The sequence below is a fragment of the Saccoglossus kowalevskii genome, chromosome 18, assembly GCF_978046115.1.
Source record: "Saccoglossus kowalevskii chromosome 18, keSacKowa6.1, whole genome shotgun sequence".
In the NCBI taxonomy this organism is placed as follows: Eukaryota; Metazoa; Hemichordata; class Enteropneusta; family Harrimaniidae; genus Saccoglossus; species Saccoglossus kowalevskii.
The window spans coordinates 19,256,179-19,278,156 of NC_140658.1; the positions used below are offsets into that span (position 1 = coordinate 19,256,179).

The 21,978-nt window shown below is 33.9% G+C and overlaps 1 protein-coding gene across 1 annotated transcript in view; it reads right to left on the bottom strand.

Annotated features, from left to right (window-relative positions):
• Positions 1 to 3,834: 3,834 nt before the first annotated feature.
• The window catches only part of LOC144350123 (uncharacterized), a 96,559-nt gene continuing 78,415 nt past the window's right edge, over positions 3,835 to 21,978 (bottom strand). The window contains exons 13-16 of the mRNA XM_085492977.1: positions 17,416 to 17,517; positions 6,497 to 6,595; positions 5,543 to 5,622; positions 3,835 to 4,885 (exon numbers count right to left, since the gene is read on the bottom strand). Of these exons, the coding sequence (XP_085349103.1) occupies position 4,885; positions 5,543 to 5,622; positions 6,497 to 6,595; positions 17,416 to 17,517 (282 nt within the window). The 3' untranslated portion in view covers positions 3,835 to 4,884. The remainder of the gene's footprint in view (positions 4,886 to 5,542; positions 5,623 to 6,496; positions 6,596 to 17,415; positions 17,518 to 21,978) is intronic.

Here is a 21,978-nt window from a genome sequence, read left to right on the forward strand (position 1 = left end):
TCCCATAGTTTGTAACCTTGTATTACTGTGAACAAAAAAACAATTAAACCAGCAATATTGTAATTTAACTCACTGTTTTACTAACAGAATAGTAATATGGATAGTTCAAATGTAATACCGGTAGTTTACATCAATATTACTACTTTGTTAGCACAACTGTGAGCTTATATTGGAATATTGCTGCTTGGGTTGTTTTTTTCATTCACAGTAAGTGGGTGAGGCATACACATGAATGCAGTATTTACACACTGATGCAAGGCTTTGTATCAATTTAATTTGGTGAGAAAAATTCTAATGACAAAATTTTGCTCACCACTTTCCAATCTTGTAGATGGGTTGGGAGGTAATTGTACTATGGTTTCTAAGCAATAGTAAACAAGTAGATTTTAATCAAACTTTTTTAAACATCACATATGATAGGTTGCTGTGACACATTCACAGTTTTGTTTTGTGATAAGGTTCAATTGCTTCTGGAATTCTTGTGATTTTTACTTAGTATACCGTTTTACATGAGTCCATCATAAGACCTTATTGGTATTGTAGTGTTTTCCTCAGGGAAAATAATGTTGGAGTAACAGGGGTCAATCTGATGTGTTTCCACTCTGACAGTATACTTCTTATTCTGGTCTTATAGTTTCAGTGACAGTGCAACAATCTCAATGGTTTTCCAGTCATCCCATACCTGGTGAGAGTTTTGTTTGGTGAAAGTATATCACCTTTGACCGGTGAGGGGCATATAGTGTAGCGTGTAGGATGGTACAATAATTATCTTCTGCTAGACAGAGAAATACTATTTCAAATAGTTCATTGAGTAAACATAAGTTTGTACATGTGTGGGTCATTTTGAATTTATTATTTTTTGTTTTGTTTTTAATATCATCCAAAATGGTGGAATTTCCAAGGACATTGCTTTTTTGTTAGTGTGTTAGGAATTCAAAGTTGTCTATACTTTCCAGTGTATAAACTCTCTTTATCAGATCCAGCCTGGGGTCACAAGAGATTAATGGATTAGTTCCAGTAGTCATGGGGTGAAGTCTTCCACTTATCAAGATGGTACTTCACTTTTCATATTCCAATTATTAGAATAGTTCACCTGAGTCTGTTCATTCTTACTGATTTTCTTCAGTCAAGTATCCTGTTTAAAGCATGGTATTCTTAACATCTCCCCTGTCAAAGATGATAATGTAGAGCTTTCATGTAGGTGTTTGTTGGCAACCTACTGCACAATTTTGCGGCAATTCTATATGTGATATCACACATGTCACAAGTGATCAGCAAATGGTACAGTTGGAGAAACAAATCGGTTGTGGTTGGGAGAATTAGAAAATGTGATGTCCACATCAAGTGTCTGATAGTATTGGTACATTGCAAAAACACTAAAATTTTGCTTATTCTAAACAGTTATTACGAAGTCAGCAAGCAAGCCGTGTTTTGGCTTCTTAGGAGATTGTCAGTCAGTGACATCATAGTCTCAAATTGTATGCAAGAACCAATCAAATTACTGATAAAGTGTGTGATATTTGGGGGGGGGGATAGACACCACACCCCCCACACCCCCAGTCAATCTGAACACTGCCTTCTCTCAGACCCAGTAATACTTTATCATTATGGATGATAGAGGGCGCTGTCTGATGCAATAGAAATGACTATATAGTATTCAAATCCTGATGATTAAGAAGTCGTCTTTGGTAGCATAAATGATCTCTGCAATTATTTGAGACATAGCTTCCACATCAAGTGAACTAAATCTTCCAGCTGCTCCATTTGTATGTCTGAGAAGTTTACAATATATGTAGCTGTATTAGTAATTTTGTATACACCTTAATAAAATGTATTTTGTATTGTAAATCAAATATAGACTAATTTATTCATCTGAATTTTATTACCACCCTAAAGAACACAATGAAAAATCCATCACTAAAAAGTAGAGAAAAATAACAAAAACATCTTAATCTTTGAATTGCATGCAAACATAAAGATTTAGGAACTTTGAGTTGAATGAACATTAACTTATGCCTTTACCACATGCTCTTGGTGAGGTTACATCAAAATCAGGATTTAACCCTGATCAGAAAAACCTACTCAGTACATCTCAATAATGTGGTGGTTCTCATGAATCACTTGAATATGCCAATTTTGAATCCAATTTAACACCACATGAACTGAAAATCACATATTTGGGTCTGAACAATGTACGTGTCTACGGTAGTCAGAATGTGGTTGTTGATCAACTGCCCTTTTCCCTGTCCACCCCTTCTTCATGTTAGCAGTGACAGTGATTTCTTGAAGATTCCTTGTTGATAATTTTGCAATTATTTGAAACTGTATTGAATTCATTCAGGTTACTGTATGGGTTTGTTGAGAATAGTGGATGTCATTGTGGTCAGTTTGTAAATTAACATTCAGGCAACATCGAGTTACATGACATGAAAATGATGTAATATAATTGGAAATTTAAAATTATTATTATCGCTCCGCTACACTGATTCTAGCCACTGCTATACAACAGCAGTGCTTTCATAAAATTAACATAGCTATTTATTTGGTTGAATTATTAATTAGTTGAGTGTTAATTAATCATATGCATTTTCTCATTTAGAATCAATTCACTAGTCTGGTACATGCCATTTTCTGTTCTATGACATAAAAAGATGACTAGCTCCTTCTCACAGTATATTTCATCTAAGGCTTTCTTTATTCTTGCTGAATATTTTCTCGTTTTAAAATGCGATGAGGTGTTGCTGAGATACATGTATATATCGAGATGATGATTTTAAATCATGCCAAAAGGAGAAGAGTTTAGGAAAGTTTGTCACACGTTATGAAATTTGTGAAGTATAGTATAACAGCTTATTTGACTTTGAAATAAACTCTACTATAACTGAATTACACACTAAAGTATGTTACAGTACTATAATGGTGTACTTGATTTGAATGAGTCACACTTGGTAAAATAAACTCTAGTATAACTGAATTACACACTAAAGTAAGTTATAGTACTATAATGGTGTACTTGATTTGAATGAGTCACACTTGGTAAAATAAACTCTAGTATAACTGAATTACACACTAAAGTAAGTTACAGTACTATAATGGTGTACTTGATTTGAATGAGTCACACTTGGTGAAATAAACTCTGGTATAACTGAATTACACACTAAAGTATGTTACAGTACTATAATGGTGTACTTGATTTGAATGAGTCACACTTGGTAAAATAAACTCTAGTATAACTGAATTACACACTAAAGTAAGTTATAGTACTATAATGGTGTACTTGATTTGAATGAGTCACACTTGGTGAAATAAACTCTAGTATAACTGAATTACACACTAAAGTAAGTTATAGTACTATAATGGTGTACTTGATTTGAATGAGTCACACTTGGTGAAATAAACTCTAGTATTACTGAATTACACACTAAAGTAAGTTACAGTACTATAATGGTGTACTTGATTTGAATGAGTCACACTTGGTGAAATAAACTCTAGTATAACTGAATTACACACTAAAGTAAGTTACAGTACTATAATGGTGTACTTGATTTGAATGAGTCACACTTGGTGAAATAAACTCTAGTATGACTGAATTACACACTAAAGTAAGTTACAGTACTATAATGGTATACTTGATTTGAATGAGTCACACTTGGTGAAATAAACTCTAGTATAACTGAATTACACACTAAAGTAAGTTATAGTACTATAATGGTATACTTGATTTGAATGAGTCACACTTGGTGAACTAAACTCTAGTATAACTGAATTACACACTAAAGTAAGTTATAGTACTATAATGGTGTACTTGATTTGAATGAGTCACACTTGGTGAAATAAACTCTAGTATAACTGAATTACACACTAAAGTAAGTTACAGTACTATAATGGTGTACTTGATTTGAATGAGTCACACTTGGTGAAATAAACTCTAGTATAACTGAATTACACACTAAAGTAAGTTATAGTACTATAATGGTGTACTTGATTTGAATGAGTCACACTTGGTGAAATAAACTCTAGTATTACTGAATTACACACTAAAGTAAGTTATAGTACTATAATGGTGTACTTGATTTGAATGAGTCACACTTGGTGAAATAAACTCTAGTATAACTGAATTACACACTAAAGTAAGTTATAGTACTATAATGGTGTACTTGATTTGAATGAGTCACACTTGGTGAGATAAACTCTAGTATAACTGAATTACACACTAAAGTAAGTTACAGTACTATAATGGTGTACTTGATTTGAATGAGTCACACTTGGTGAGATAAACTCTAGTATAACTGAATTACACACTAAAGTAAAGAAAACACGATTGATTGATCAATGACAGTAAAAGTATTTGATGAGTATTATTCTATAAATGTAAGTACTTGTAACAGGAAAAAAAACTAGACAAGTAATTAAGCTAAAAATATAAGTTCATCAACTGATTCAAAATGTTGATGTTATAACTAAATTTAATGTGCAGGGTTGTTTATTGGTTTACTGGATTTATGAATTAAAAAAACAATTGGAAAGCATTAGTTACCTTCATAAGATTTACTTGATCCTATTTTATATTTTTGTCCTGAGATTTGAATAAAACCGTCACTGATTCAGTTAAAATGTTGAAGATGTATTTGCTATGTCCCTAACTTGTTACCTCTGAGACCCTTCAGGTATTGTTTAATGTTATTGAATTGAACCCACAATCTTCTTGTTGCTAGGCAAACACCTGGTAATACAGTAGGCATCAAAAATTTAGTCCCTGCCACCCCACTTAAAAATTAACATGTAAATATGAAATTGCTTGTGTTATTTAAACTTGTGAATTATAGTGATTTTCACTGCTGAGAAGTCTTCCTGCTTTAAATTTTTCTGATCAAATTGATCATTTCTGGAAGAGATATGAAGAAGTTATTATATAAAAAAAATATATTGTTCCAAAATAAACCTTATTAATATATAAATCATGTTTTTTAAGTAATAATTAATAACATCTGAGAATTGTTAATTGTAATGATTACTTTGCTACTGCAGACCATGATAGACCACAAACAAAAATTTATTTATATGTAAATGGCTGAATAAATAATTTCGGGGTTCTCTGGCTACTCAGCTTAGCTTAGGACGTGGGGGTGTATTGTCATTATTCACTTCCAGGCAGCCAGAATACATATAGTATTGAACTATACCTGCATGTTGATTCTGTATTATAGGTATTCACATCACATTTGAAAGTTTACAAAATATTCATGTAATATGGTAAACATGTATTTTATTTGTACACACAATGAAGTTGTACAAAATATACATTATTACATCTTGGGGACAATATACAAGTACAAACATGTCTACTTGCAAATGACCCTCACTGCCAAAACACCAGGAAACTCAAAACAACAAAACAAAAAACATTTTTTTGAGTGGATGAATTATATGTCAGTAAGATATTTTCAGTGGTTAATAATTGTAGAATTAAAGACTTCTGTCAAAATAATTTCAAACAGAAAAGTGAAAATATAGAAACAGAAACTCAGATAAATGTCCTCACCATATCTGCACCAGTGGAAGGAGAATCTTCTCCACCTCAGTGTGTTTCTCATCACGTGCAACCTCTAAACATGTACCCCACTGTGAATAAGATAAATATCAGGAAGTAAAGAGAAACATAAAACAGTAACTACAACAGACTGAATATAATATTTTAACTGAAGTTATTTCTCATCGATTATTTAAAAGCTGATTGTCACATGATCATTTGACAGAGTAAAGGTCATTACATAACAGTTAGTGCTGGTGTTGGAAAGACACTGAAAATTTCTGTTCTAAGCTAATTATGACTGTAAAAAGTAACTTTTTATCTCTGAATATGACAAGTTTTGAAACAACATCATGTTTTGATTCTATACTCTGTAGGAACCTTGTATGCAAATGATTTCTTGTTCATCTTTGCATTATAGCTAGCACACTGGAAAGGTTTGTAATATTTTAGTAGTAAAATTTCAACCATAATATTTGGTTCTATCTCACCGATTTATACCAACAATATATGAGAGGGCATACTTGTTAGTATGATTTCTTGTTTAGGGAAGACACCTAAAGTTGAGATTATAGAGCAATTTTGTGCATTAATCAATCTCCACCATAAAATTCTGAGTTCTATCATGCATGTTCTGGGCTATTAACACTTAATTGCACTTGTTATTTTAACACTTTAATTTATAGTAATTTAATTTAATATTTTGTTAACCGAATACAGTGACCCTGATTTATGCAAGATTTTAATGTGTATTCAATACAATACATTCTGTAGTTTAGCATAAGAGGATAAACATGTCAAGTATATATGAAAGAGGATGACTAAATATTACATGTTTCAATTACCGGTAACCAACTTTTTTTGACTGAGTGTATGGGGAGGGAGTGGAGTGTGGTTGTGTTAGAGGTTAGTTGATTGGTAGAGGTTTGAAATGGGGAGGGGCATATTAAATTAATGTACACCAACCTTAGTTTTAATCAAAACATCTGCTCCATGGTCTATAAGAAGTTTAACAATTGAACTGTGACCCTTCCTACTTGCATGGTATAAAGCTGTTCTGTCTTCCTGTATAGAATAGAAAGTTATCATCTGTCAATATAACATAGATGAGTACACAAACAATGCATTGATCATTCACTACAGCATGCATGATTTGAGACATTTTTCAGTGACAACTAAAACTAACAATTCATATTAAAACAACATATCACAAAATTCTGATTTGCATTATGACACTTCCATGTCTGAGTAAAATAGCAATATTTAATATAAGTAGTTGTGAGTGGAAATAATACACTTTGCAGAATGTAGTACAAGTTTGTTTGTGAGACTTGTAGTTATTATATTCACATTAAATCATAAATGTAACCAATATCACAATGTATAAGTTGCTCAGAACAAAAACTACACACACACAAAAGGACACATTTTATGACTGAGAAAAAAAAATCTGTTTTAACTTGCCATAAAGTAAACCTACTTCAAGTTATCCAAAACATTGATTTAAGGATTTGACTCTTAATATTTGATCAGAAAATCTAGAGAATTTTGATTGAGCATTATTGTCATGCACTTTGAGGTATCAATACTGAGCATTGTATTCTCAGGGGTGGAGCTACATCACAAGATGTTCCATGTTGCTAAGACGCGCACCACTGTACCACGTATTTCTATGGGCTCTGCGCGCGCTGCTGCAAAATGCCGAGCGAAGAGCTGATGAAAATTCGAGAAAACAACAGGAACTCAACTTTGAAGTAATCCTGAACAATCAAATTTATATGCGTTACACATGCAGGGCTAATCTTGTTACACTGTTCAGGGGAGTCTCAACAACCATCATAAAGTACCGTTTTCTGAGAGTTTTTCGGCCTTTGTTTTCACCGTGATGGTTGCCATGCGGTGAAAATGCCCGGGTGTCCGCCCCCGAGAATACAATACCTCAAACAATTGCTGTATCCAGGCTGGTCTACATGGGAATTGTGGTCACATGTAATTGATGCATGTTTTTGTTTGTCAGTGTTGTATTTTATTAGTCAATATTTGGAGTGGAGAACAATGTTACAGTGATCTTTTAGCACTACATGAAATGATCATAGTGAAATTGCAGGTTGAATTTTACAGATTATTGTGTTATCATCACATCTACATGTAACTAGTGTACTGGCCCTGACACTGACTTCGTACTTTTGGGTTGCCATCACCAGATCCCAGCAATGAATACGATGTCCTCACTCATGATGTCATGCAGTTTCTGTGCACATTTGTGTTGTTATCACCAGTTCCCAGCAATGAATACGATGGACAATGAAGCAAGCAATCCTGTCCTCACTCATGATGTCATGCAGTTTCTGTGTACTTTTGGGTTGCCATCACCAGTTCCCAGCAATGAATACAATGGACATTGAAGCAAGCAATCCTGTCCTCACTCATGATGTCATGCAGTTTCTGTGTACTTTCGTGTTGTTATCACCAGTTCCCAGCAATGAATACGATGAACAATGAAGCAAGCAATCCTGTCCTCACTCATGATGTCATGCAGTTTCTGTGTACTTTTGGGTTGCCATCACCAGTTCTCAGCAATGAATACGATGGACATTGAAGCAAGCAATCCTGTCCTCACTCATGATGTCATACAGTTTCTGTGTACTTTTGGGTTGTTATCACCAGTTCCCAGCAATGAATACGATGGACATTGAAGCAAGCAATCCTGTCCTCACTCATGATGTCATACAGTTTCTGTGTACTTTTGGGTTGTTATCACCAGTTCCCAGCAATGAATACGATTGACATTGAAGCAAGCAATCCTGTCCTCACTCATGATGTCATGCAGTTTCTGTGTACTTTTGGGTTGCCATCACCAGTTCTCAGCAATGAATACGATGGACATTGAAGCAAGCAATCCTGTTCTCACTCATGATGTCATACAGTTTCTGTGTACTTTAATTTTGTGTTGTTATCACCAGTTCCGAGCAATGAATACAATGGACACTTTGGATATAGGATATGCCACAGAAATGCAGAATCTTATTCTGCCCCATATCAAACGGTCCTTTTCAGGGCCATTTAAGTGTTCAAAAATAAGATATACCGGTACCTATACAATGCACACTCATTGTTTTCTTATGAATAAAGTTACAGTGGGGATGGGGATGTTTATATTTTGGGTTGTTTCCATGTACCAAAATTACTAAAATTTTACCAACCAAATCTGGTGGAGCACACAAAGAATGTGGTAGTTTAATGGTCATAATTTTTGTCTTGGCTTCCATTATTTTTTAAAGTGATAAATTTATTGCAATTATTCTTCTCAAGGCAGAAACAGTTTTACAAAACAATACAAGTTTAAAAAGAACATACATTTGAAAGCAAATAAATTAATCAGTATAACAATAAATATCGATGAAAACGTTCTTCAATAATCAGGCAGCTTTGTCTTGCAACATTTACCATTGATGGCCTCTTGTAAGTTCAATTAGAGTTGTCAGTTGTTTTGGGAATTGCAGCATGTTGATGATTTTTCTGATGTTTCAAAGTAGAACCACATTTTGTTGGGCCACCAGTCGGATTTGAATTTGCCTGTTTGGTGAATAGCACATCCATAATTTTCAGTACCAGTGACCACACATGTATTATAGTCTTCTTTCTTCATTGTCACACAACTGTCTGCTTTTCCAAAGGTGAGAGGTCATGGTGTTGGTAAAGTTGACTGATGTCATAGTTGGCTGTGATCATGTTGTTCCAGTGATGGTACTGTTGACGTTTGATGCTTGCTGCTGCTGATGTGACAGTAATGGAGATGTCTGTTGTAATGTTGCCTGGTTCAGTATTTGGTAGTCGCGTCGCACTGAAAGTCGTCTTCTTAATATTGAGTACTTCTGCTTTTATGTCTTCTAGAAATACTAGTTGTAAAAAATATCCATTTTATCCAATTATTTAGGCGTTACTGATGGCACTTAACTTGTACTTTTAAGCGTGAAGCTGCCAACCCTGTGTGGCCAGGTACACTTTTAGATCGTCCTAAAAAACAACAACACAGTCACTGTGGCAACAATTTGTTGATAATAAATAATAATGGTGATAATATAAATGTATCCACACAGACTAGGTTCAAATCCAACACCACAACAAGGTTAAATCCTATTTTACGTACATGAATTTTATTTGGGCTACAATCGTTACATGTGTTAGTGTCATACAAAATATCAAAACAGATTTTTGAATGTGCCAAGCCAGAGTTATAATTGATGGAATGTAAATACAGGTCAGCTCAGCCAAGGCAGTCAAGACATTTCATGTACTTATCTTCAGATACAGGCAATGAGTTGTGATGTGATATTTAATGTTTTTAAAAAAAATTCCAACAATCATTTATATTATTTAATTTTGATAATGTTTAACTTTCTGTCAGCTGTGAATATACAAAGACAACTTTACTCTTCATATCAGGGCACGGCCAATAGAAAGTGGTCAACAGGTTGGAATATTGTTTTGCACATCATGCCATTAACACAATTAATCCAGTCTTTTTCAAGCTATTTTCAGTTCCTACAATCAGTGTTTCCACACTCTTCAAATGTTTTCACAATATCATCACACAAACAATCATAAATATGGGGATTAAAACACACAAACACATTCAACACACACGCAAAGACATGTTTTTTTATTCATTTATGTATCAATGTTCTTTGACGGTTGTCTGACTTTCTTTCCCTGTGAGAGTTACTGAGAAATTGTAAAGTCATTAAAACATTGTGACCTCAAGTTGGCTGTTATAGAACCCAACACACGTCTTTTGCACATTATTCACTTTGGGTAAACTATTTTCTTATCAAATGATTATAACATCACTGAATTATTTTTGGTATGCAAAATGCCTAATTAATTTATACATAACTCGTGATTACCAGCACTGTGCCAATCAGTTTCCGGGGCTTCAATTAGTCCACTTATTCCCTTCCAAAGCTCTGTATACTTTACTTATCGCTTCAGCCACTTCTTTCTTTCCTCTGTTTCTAGCAGAGTTAGGCAGAAACAACTTATCACTTTAGCACTTGGAAAGTCATGCTTATTACATATGTAATAACTTCTAACTCTCCACTAGCCACTCATCGTCCCCATTACAATGCTGAGTTACCCACCACAGATGATTGGTCATCTTTATCCAGGGGGATATTTCATCACATCCTTTTTTCTTGGCGGCAATGTTAAAATAGCTCCTCTGTAATCGAAGATGACCAAGCTGAGCTCAAGGGTTGGACACATCTGTCGTCATCTGTCCGTTGTACATGTATGTCGCCTGTCAACTTTTTTCATTCAAACGACTTCTTCTCCCAAACCGTCAGCTGGATTGCCTTGCTATTCATACCACACCTACCTGGGACAGTCCTCTGTCAGATTTTTTCATTTTATGACATCACATGTAAATGTTTTTGTCATTTTTTGGTTAAAAGTGATTTTTTTTCCTCTATCATTTGTCAGATTGCTTTGTAATTTGGCATGAATTTGTTGACATGAATTAGACTCATAATAATAATTTTCATGGTGCCATACGCATGTGTCAAGTGTCTTCTCCTAAACCGCCTGCCACATTGTTTTGAAATTCATTGTAGACACATGGACTGGTCCTCTCTTAAGTTTCTTCATTTAGTGATTTTTTTTGGATTTTTTCACTTTCCCATACATTATATGGGCTATGTTTAATGCATGGACTCCAGTAGACGACTTTATCAGTTGGAAGCTAGGCTTTCTCAGTACACATTGTCTTGGAAAATGAACTGGATGGGCCAATGTTTTCCAGAAAGTTAATTATACGTTTGCTGCTTTTATATGGGTGACACTGAACAGTGAGGGGGGGGGGGGGGTGTGAAACATATCCTTAAAATCTTCAAGGCTGGGTCAGGATCATCTCAAGGTCCCAGGTCAGGGTCATCTCAAGGTCACATGTTGAGTGCATGTGTTTTGGTGGTCAGGTGGTCACCCCACTGTCAAGATCTTTCAAGGGAAGTTCAAGGGAAGTTCTCGTAATAGTGACAACAACTTCATGTTTCAGCTTTAATTTCCTGTACACCCACATCATCAATTATACATATCCATGCATTACATACATAAATGCGTTTCCTCTTACAGGATATGCCCTTCCAGTGACCATTGCCACAATTACTAAACTGTCATACTGTCATAGATTCCACTTCTCTGTACCTCTGCACTTGTCAATTACAGTGGAGCTCTACCGACCGGTCAATCAATGGCTGTATTGATCACTATAGAATAGTACAGCCACTAAAGATTTACTGATAGATTGGACCCATTGTTGATTTCTTTGTTTCTTTGAGACAAGGAGGTTTGCTACATGTTTCACATACAATCTGTGAGAATAATGCATCTATACATAATTCGTGGATGATGAATTTCCTTTTGTTCACACACTTCTGTGTTAAGCTTTGTACATTGTCATTCATTGATCAACTCATCTTTGCTTTCAGAATCAGGGTGATATGAATCATCTTTAGCATGTTTTGTAATTATGGAGTTGTCCATTGTGCTGTTCATCTGCTTCATCCAATGATAAATCAAGTGGAGAACTAAGCTGGTGTTGATTGATAGGTGTCTTCTTCTTTGGTGTTTATGACTGCAGGAGTTTGTAGTCTCAGTACATGCTGAAAAGAGCTTCACATATGAGTGGTCAATCTTTACATGTAAAGCAGTGGTAGAGAAATTCAACAGCTGACTGGATGTCTGCTTGTACATCCACAGTTCTGTACGTTTGTGATTTGATCTATGTAAAATAAAACAATACATCATAAGACATAATATGCAGCATTTATTTTATTTATGACTTAAATTGGAATGCTGACCTTGATATTGTGATTATTGTTGTAATAAATGCCAAATCAGTTAGTGCAACAAACCCCTGTCATCAAGACCATACAATTTGGTATATTCATCAATATATGACAATTATACTTACTGAATGTCACAAGTAATTTAACATTTTCATTACCATTACCATAATAATATATACCTGTAAAGGAGGGTGGGGGGTTGTAACTTATTGATGAAGTTGTGAACTATTCTTACCTGGAAGAGGTAATTGTCTGTGATAAATAAGTTTTCTGTTTCTTCACCAAGTTATCAATCAGTACAACCATCTGTAAAAAAAACTGTAATGACTAATAATAATTTTCTGGTGTGCATCACTTATTTTCTGTACTTTCACTATATTGAAATGCTATGTTTATATTCTTTGTTTTTATGATTGATTGAGGCAATCCCTGGCTTTGATTTCATACATAAACAAATCAACAGACTGAATTTATATGCAAAACAATCAACTCAAAAAATTTATTTCGAAATGTGAAAACAGATTTGAAAAGGCACAGCAAAAACAAAGGATACAGGAATTTCCACAAGAAAAATTAAATAATACTTCTGAAGGTTATAATGTTGAACATTCAATGCCTATTTTGTGATTAGTTTGAAATTTAAATCCTATGAATAAAATATTCAGTGACAAATGTGGCACTCATCTTCAACTCATTCATCATTTCTAGCTCCTAAAACAACTAAAATTAGAACCAAAACAACTTGTTTTCCATGTCAAAAATATAGGCATATCCAATAATAAAATAATATATGTATATGATAAAATAATGAAATAAATGTATAGAAAATAATGTACCTGGGTCTTTTCCTGTCTTTCATTTGTGTCACGTGCTCCTGTCACTGACATGGACATCATCTCTGAATTAGCCAGGTGGTATATAGGAGCAGCTTCTGGCTTTAATCGTTTGATCTGTTTTAATCCAACCAAATCTAAGAATGCAGGGTTTCCACGAAAATCTTCTGACTTGAAGTGGTCCTTGGAGACTTAATGTACGCAAGCTAAAGTCTTTGACCATCAAAGCTATTTAAATTTTTAACGTCATGATTACCTGGCATCCTTTCTGCCAAATTGACTTATGGTGGTGCTAGATTTCTGCCAAGATGGCAGTGCTCAGATAGGGAAAGCCATTACATGTCAGCGCTCAGATAGGATCAGGCAATACACGACTTTGTATTTTACAATGATCATAACATTTTTTTTTTTTTTACAAATAAGTACAATAGCATATATTTTGAATAGTGACTGCCTTGACCTTTCCTTTAACATAAATGACAGATCATCCACATGCCCACACATCAGCATGCAATCAAGCGCAAATGAAATTACATCCGATAATAATAATAATAATATTTATTGCATCTTTAGAAATACAGTATTTCGATCAGTACAGTAGCAATAAAAGTATAAAAAGGTATAATAATAATGAAATAATATAGAAAGAGAAGATGTTATAAAGTATAAAAGTAAAATGTAATGTGTTAAATTTGATACTAATACTAATAAGTTTAATAATAATAAAACTAAGACTAATAATAATAAAATTCAAAACTATCAAGTACCGGAATCTATTCTTTCTTGAAAGGCTTTGTAAATAAACTGGGAAACCTTTTTTATAACTTCACATTCATCTGCACTGAGCAATCGAATGAATGTATTGTGTGCATCATGTGATAGAAAATTAAATTCAGACATAAGTTGTTGGCGCAAGTTTCCATATTTTGGACAAGTCATGAGAAAGTGGAATTCATCCTCAATCACATTCATGTTGCACTGTTTGCACTTTCTTTCATTCAGTGGTGTTTTAGGGTGTGTGTACCTGCCCTTTTCAATTTCAAGCTTGTGTGTGCTTGTTCTTAATTTTAGTAATGCATTTCGATATGATAACAGCTAAAACTGATCAAAGGGTCTGAAATAAATATAACTGTCATGCAAGACGAGCACAATAAAATTCATTGTTTTTAAACAGTTTGGTGGCTCAGTCAGTAGCAAAGATTTGGCTGGGTGAATTTATAAGGGAGAACATAATGATCCTGGGCATTATTTTTCAAATCCTAGCTATATGGCTATTGATTTAATGACCACCATTAGCCGATGACATGCATGCATTAATATTACAGCAAGTCTCAGAAGTACTGGGCAGCCAATTTGCAAACTCACTAGCGAATTGGCTAACTCTTTGGTTTTTGATTAAACAGTTGGCTTTCGAATCTTTGACTATGTTCTAATCGAAATGAATAATGTCAATAAAGTTATTATTATTAATATTACTAGGGAAGTCAGGGGGAGATTGGCATGAGAGGGCGCCATCTGATCTGAATGGAACGTTTCGCAGTTAGTCGACCGTAGCCCATCGTCAACCAACAACAGGCTCTAAAATTAAGTCTAGTGCTATACAATTTAACCGACAGCCAGTTTGACACCACAATATCTTGCTGGAGCCCGAGTTCTACACATGATTTTATTACGTTCAAAATTGTTCCATTTCAAACTGCGCATACACACACACTGGTTTCTCAAAATGCATACTTGTCACTGACAAAAGTCACTGAAAACAGTTTGAACAATTTTGAGCAATAGTACTAGAGTGAAATATAAATGTGTCTCTATATACTCCATAACTTGCTATGATCAGAGTAAAGAAAAAACCTATAGTTACTTTCAACAGTTTGCTGGAGTCTGATCAAAATTGTGTATCAAAAAAACCTTTACATCAGTTTTTCGATGTATTTTTTCAGCTTGTAACGATAGAATCAGTCAATTTAGAACTATCATGTATGCTATCAGAAAGCATGTTGGCACAATTTTACTGGAAAGACTATTTTGTCATTTCTCATGAATATTAATTTATGCAAATGAGACGATTATTTCAACCAATCGTGTCATGCAACTCTTCCCCGAAGGACGTGTCTGAAAAAGTCTTATTTTGCATATAAAATTAATATGCATGAACAATGAAAAACCCAATCTTTTCAGTAAAACTGCCAAAATGTTTTCAATAACCAACAATGATGTAAAAGAGTTTTTCAAGACACATTTTTTTATTAGAATTCAGCAAATTGTTGAAAGTACCCAGTTTTTTAACATGATCATAACAAGTTACAAAATTCATGGAAAATGGAAAGGCACATTCATTTGATATTTCATTCTAGTACTATTGCTCAAAATTACACCTGACGTTTTTAATAACTTTTAGCAGGGATGAGTTACCTAATTACTGGTATTATGCATTTTTAGCTCCGCTGTCAACTTTGTCGAGCGGAGCTTATCATATGAGTGATTGTCCGTCGTCGTCGTCGTCCGTGTCAATGTTTTACTTTTTCGACTTCTTCTTGAAAACTACAAGCCTAAATGCTTTGATACTTGGTGTATATGTACCTTGGGTAGACCTCTCTTAGGTTTGTTCATTTCATGTTGATATCTTTAATTCTCTAATTTTGGTGAATATTTTTGTCATTTTTGGTAAAAACTGATATTTTCGACTTCTTGTTAAAAACCGCAAGTGCAATTGCTTTGATATTACATATATAGGTACTACATGTGGACCTCTCTCAGATTTGTTCATTTCGTGATGATATCTTCAATTCTCTAATTTTGGTGAATATTTTTGTCATTTTTGGTAAAAACTGATATTTTCGACTTCTTGCTAAAAACAGCAAGTGCAATTGCTTTGATATTACATATATAGGTACTACATGTGGACCTCTCTCAGATTTGTTCATTTTGTAATGATATCTTTAATTCTGTAATTTTGGTGAATATTTTTGTCATTTTTGGTAAAAACTGATATTTTCGACTTCTTGTTAAAAACCACAAGTGCAATTGCTTTGATATTACATATATAGGTACTACATGTGGACCTCTCTCAGATTTGTTCATTTTGTAATGATATCTTAAATTCTCTAATTTTGGTGAATATTTTTGTCATTTTTGGTAAAAACTGATATTTTCGACTTCTTGTAAAAAACCGCAAGTGCAAATGCTTTGATATTACATATATAGGTACTACATGTGGACCTCTCTCAGATTTGTTCATTTTGTAATGATATCTTTAATTCTCTATTTTTGGTGAATATTTTTGTCATTTTTTGGTGAAAAGTGATATTTTCGACTTCTTGTTAAAAACCGCAAGTCCAATTTCTTTGATACTACATATATAGGTACTACATGTGGACCTCTCTCAGATTTGTTTATTTCGTGATGATATCTTCAATTCTCTAATTTTGGTGAATATTTTTGTCATTTTTGGTAAAAAGTGATATTTTCGATTTCTTGTTAAAAACTGCAAGTCCGATTGCTTTGATATTACATATATTGGTACTACATGTGGACCTCTCTCAGATTTGTTCATTTTGTGATGATATCTTCAATTCTCTAATTTTGGTGAATATTTTTGTCATTTTTGGTAAAAAGTGATATTTTCGACTTCTTGTTGAAAACTGTAAGTCTGATTGCTTTGATATTACATATATAGGTACTACATGTGGACCTCTCTCAGATTTGTTCGTTTTGTGATGATGTCTTCAATTCTCTAATTAATTTATTTTGGTGAATATTTTTGTAATTTTTGGTAAAAAGTGATATTTTCGACTTCTTGTTAAAAACTGTAAGTCCGATTGCTTTGATACTATTCATATTGTTCATTTTCTAATGATGTCTTCAGTTCTTTAATTGAAATGTGCATTGCTAACAGCGGAGCTATCTCAGCCGATAGGCTGCTTGTTAGAAATCACTGTGTGTGTGCATGCACAGTTTGAAATGAAACAATTTTTAACGCAATAAAAATCATACTCCTCCAGGGAACTCCAGGGAACTTTTTAGTAATAGACACAATTTTAGGGCCTGTATATGTCAAAGATCCATTGAGAATTATTCTGTAAAAAAGACATTGTTGCTTTGACAACAGCCTGCCGTTGACTGACTCCAATTTGTTCCATCCAGATTGAATGGTACCCTTTTGTGCCAATCCCCCTGAAGGAATTTATCACAAATATTACTGTACCTTGTCTTTAGCTTCTATAAATGCCCCTGATAAAAGAAGTTCTTTCACAACTTCAAGACTTCTACCAAATCCACATGCAAGGGTTAAAGGTGTGGAATCCATCTGTAATAATAAAACATTTATACAGTCATATAAAAGTATTTTTCAGCAAATTATGAAATACCCTTGATGTAGGAATGTGTAGAGTTCACAATATAAGAGAAAGGCCACATCTAAACCATGAATTGTGATTTTTAATTAAATTGCAATCCTATGAAAGAATGCAATTTATTTAAAAGTCAATTAAACTTGAATAAATTGCAACTCTATATAGAATTGCATGTTAATTGAATTAAATTCAAGGGAGTAGAAATATCATACAAATTGTAACTTGATTTACAATGGTTTGTGTAGCTTAGTGTTAAAAATTGGGTCTAAGTTATGGTACAGGTTATCATACCTTACCCTTTTCTATAATCCACAAACGTGTATTAATTATTAATAAATTATAAATAACAAATCATGGATTTTTGGTGGCCAAGGAGAAAAGGAATGTGTGGATTTTGAGTCATTTAGCCTTCATTTTGCAAGGTGGAGCCAATTAAAACATTCTGACACAACTTAATAACTTGTTTATAATATATACAAATATAACACAGCCAAAATAAGTTTGTTTTAGGTAACTTGACCATGCCTAGTTTGTATTCCATCTTTGCATCTTCTATAGCTGATTTGAAAAGTGGCCACTGGAGGGCGCTAATTTCCTGTTCCATGCTGCATGCTGGATTTTCATACACATATGTACATCAAAGTGTATCATGAAAATTTCATTTGTCCTGTCCAGTATGGACCAATATGCCAAACAGCAACAACAATTGCAAGATTAATAACCAAATACTATTTTTTTTTCAATGTTACCAGAAACACACTATTGAGCTAAATCTAAATTCCTATACAATATGACAGTTTTATTAATGTAGTATGAGTGTATGAACACACATACAGTTGTTACATAACTGAATGCCTACACAAATATTCATTATTTGCAGCTGTCATTGTAGGCATCAATTAAATATATGCATGTGATTCAGTTATTTTTAAGAGAAAAAAAATCAATAATGGCAATGAAATCACAATTTTTATGGCAACGTTAAAATAAAAACGACTGTGAACACTCCAATCATAAACCCAATCTTAGATGTAACTTTTTTGTACAAAATATATTTGTAATCGTTGGCTGCTTTAAGAAAATAAAAACAAGACAAGTACTGTAACATAATGTATAGAATTAGGATGATAATATTAAATCAGTCGGTCTTTAACATAATGTTAGTCTCAATAACACTGATGTAAACCATTTTATGTTACTCTGAACCAAACTACTTTCTTACTATAAAGATTCTGTGTGAAAACATGATCAGCTTGGTTGTCAAAATACTAGTACTCAGATATGGAAAGGAAACAAATGAAAAAAAGTCATCAGAATCATTCTTTTTGACAACCATTTTATGATTTCATTTAATTTCCCCACAGTTACCATTGTGATGTGGTAAATCATATTCATTTTCTATATCTATTTTATACATTATGTTTTTCAGATGTGTACAATGAATTAAAATATAGCGGTAAGATGGGACTCAGCATAAACCTTTGTATCTGGAATGTAGGTACATGTACATACCCCCCGAAATAATCATAACCCCCCCCCCCCGAAAATTTCCAAAATGACCGATAGATTGTTCTCTTGCTTATGAAATGTGGTTTTACTGGTGTACATGCAAACTTGTCACTGTTCCTTGTAATTGCGAATATAAATAGACAACAAATGATGCCTTTCTAGTAATATAATTCAAATTTCTCTGTTTGCCCGGCCGCAAGATCTAGTCAAATAGCGAACCAATCACTAACCAAGTTGGCTTGGCTGAGAAATTTTCCAGCCAATCAGTACAATTGTGACATATTCTGCAAAATTTGATAAGTTGCAAAGACAATATTTTTCTCAATTTGCGTGACACCAAGCGTTGATAAAAATGCATGGGCCGGTCAGCTGCATCAATCAAGTTTCTCTAGTGTGACTTTCGTGGCTGGCGATAAGCAAGATACCGTAATTACAAAACATCAAAGCAAATAGACTGTAAGCTGACAAACAGCGTTCCCTTTGGCTCTAAACCATGCGTATGGTCGGCCTTCTCCAGCGGAGGGTAATACGCCACACGTCTGGGGGCCTCCCTTTTCCAAGGGAGAATGACCTGCCAGAACATCAACTTTGTCGTTTTGCGCGCACATTTATAAACGTCTTCACTTCGAAGATTGTACTTTTTTTGCCTTTCGGAAAAAAAATCATAGAATTTTTTTTAATCCTCCCGATTTAGAAAAATAAATAAACGTACCATCCCAAATAAGAATGTACTATTAAAGTGGAATTTTTTGGGAAAATAAATAAACGTACCAGTACATTTTTTTGGGACTTGAGAGTAGTCATGTGGCTATAATGACAAAATTAACTCTGAATATTCCTTTTAAAAATATCATTCTAATCTGTGTATGATGCAATTAAATGAGTCTCGTCTCAAAACTAGTTATATAGTGGTCCTCAGTTTGTAATTTTTGGATATGGATTAAATAATCCAAACTCTTTAGAAAAACAGTTGCATTGCTGTATTGCAAAATGTGCATGTTGATGAGTATTTAATTTTTGGACTCCATCCAGCCCCCCATTTCAGGGCTTGGCGGCCATCTTCTTGGTCATCTCCCGTCTATTTTGGCTTTGCAGCATCTCCTTGACCCATCAAGGTCAAGACATTGACCTACCTTGTGGGTGGGTCATGGCTTTGACCTCTGTAGTGTGACTGAAGGAACCCCTTCCCAATTTTGTAGTTGGATTTTTATATGGTAGTTATTTTATTATATTGTGTTTTGTGCTTCTGTATTTGATTAAGACTTGTATTTTACCATTGTCGTTTTTTTCTATTAAATGCAAACTGTTCCTCTTACAAGCGTGTGCTGTGTTACAAACAGTTTTTATTCAGTTTGAAAACAAGCTAAATGCAATGCCAGTCATATAGTGTATTATATTCACACAATGGACATTGCAAGCCAAAGAGATCTAGAAGGGAGTCTATATGTCTATAGGAATATATGTTGACAAGGCACTAGATTTTATACATATATAGTTTTTTGTTTTTAAATTTCCTGCATCTGTTTAGAAAATTGACAACAATGCAGCAAAGATCAAATTCATTACTGACAGTCGTGTATCATACAAGATATAAATGTATTAGCAAGTTTGTAGAATTATTACATTTGTTTTATTACTAGTGATTTGATGCAGCAAATAATCCAAACATTCCCCACCTACTTCATACTGTATGTACCAGTCTATGTACTGTATTTAATACACATTACATTGGATAATAGAAATGACTTGTGTAAGTTATTGAAAGCCTTGTTGATTTGATTACTATAAAAGAGTTGACTATTCAAAATATGCACACATGTGATACATCATCTGATGTTACTTTGTATGTATATGTTAATGTTACAGGAGTCATCTTTAAATTTAGCACTGCTCAGCATATCTCCCAAGTTAGGACAGCATCTATAGCAAATGATTTTAAAACCTGTCTCAAATGTTTGAATTAGTGGGTTATAGGTGTGTTAAATTTGTTTGAAATCAGGCAGCGAGGGATTATGTCTGATCACTAAAGTTCTATTATCTCCCCGGTGTTCAGTCAAGTTGAATGGAGCAGTTTTAGTGAGGGTATAGATTGCCTACACTGATTAGTCATGTTAGTGACCGCATCCTGGATGAGTTGATATCATTTCACAGTGAAAAGTAATTACTAATTAGAGAGGTAAATATTATTCTGCTTTTCTTTGAACAGATTCATTTGATTCTTGAGAGTTGGCAAAATGGAATGGTTCATTTGATATGGTAATGATGACAAGTGTTAAAATCTATGCTAATTATTGTGTGAATTCTAGGGTTTGGAATCCATCTGTAAATAACCATCTTTCAGGTATACTCTGCTGTAAATGTAACAGTGTGGTTCTATGAATTAAGATATCATAGGAAGTGAGACTGTTTGTCCTCTCTGTGTGTGCAGACAGCAAAGATATCATAAATGAGTCCCATCCAGTGGGACAGGTTGTCTGCGAGTTTGAAAGTTGGTGCTTTTTGACTCCCGTGTGCGAAGCACAAAAGGGAGTCTTTGCAGTTACCCTGTCTGTATGTCTGTATGTATGTATGTATGTCACTTTTTTTGTTCCACCGTTATCTCAAGAACCACTAATCAAATTTTCGTGAAACTTGGTACATAGATGCTCTGGGATAATGCGCAGAGTTGATTAGGTTTTGGTAAAAATCTATGAATATTAATTACTTAATTTGCATGATAATTAGCTGATTTTTAGCTGTTCCAAGACTGTTCCACTGATATCTGAAGAACCACTCATTGGATTTTGATGAAACTTGGCACATGGATGCTCTGAACTAGTGCGCAGATTTGATTAGTTTTGGGTAAAAATCTATGAATATTAATTACCTAATTTGAATGATAATTAACTGATTTCAAGCTGTTCCAT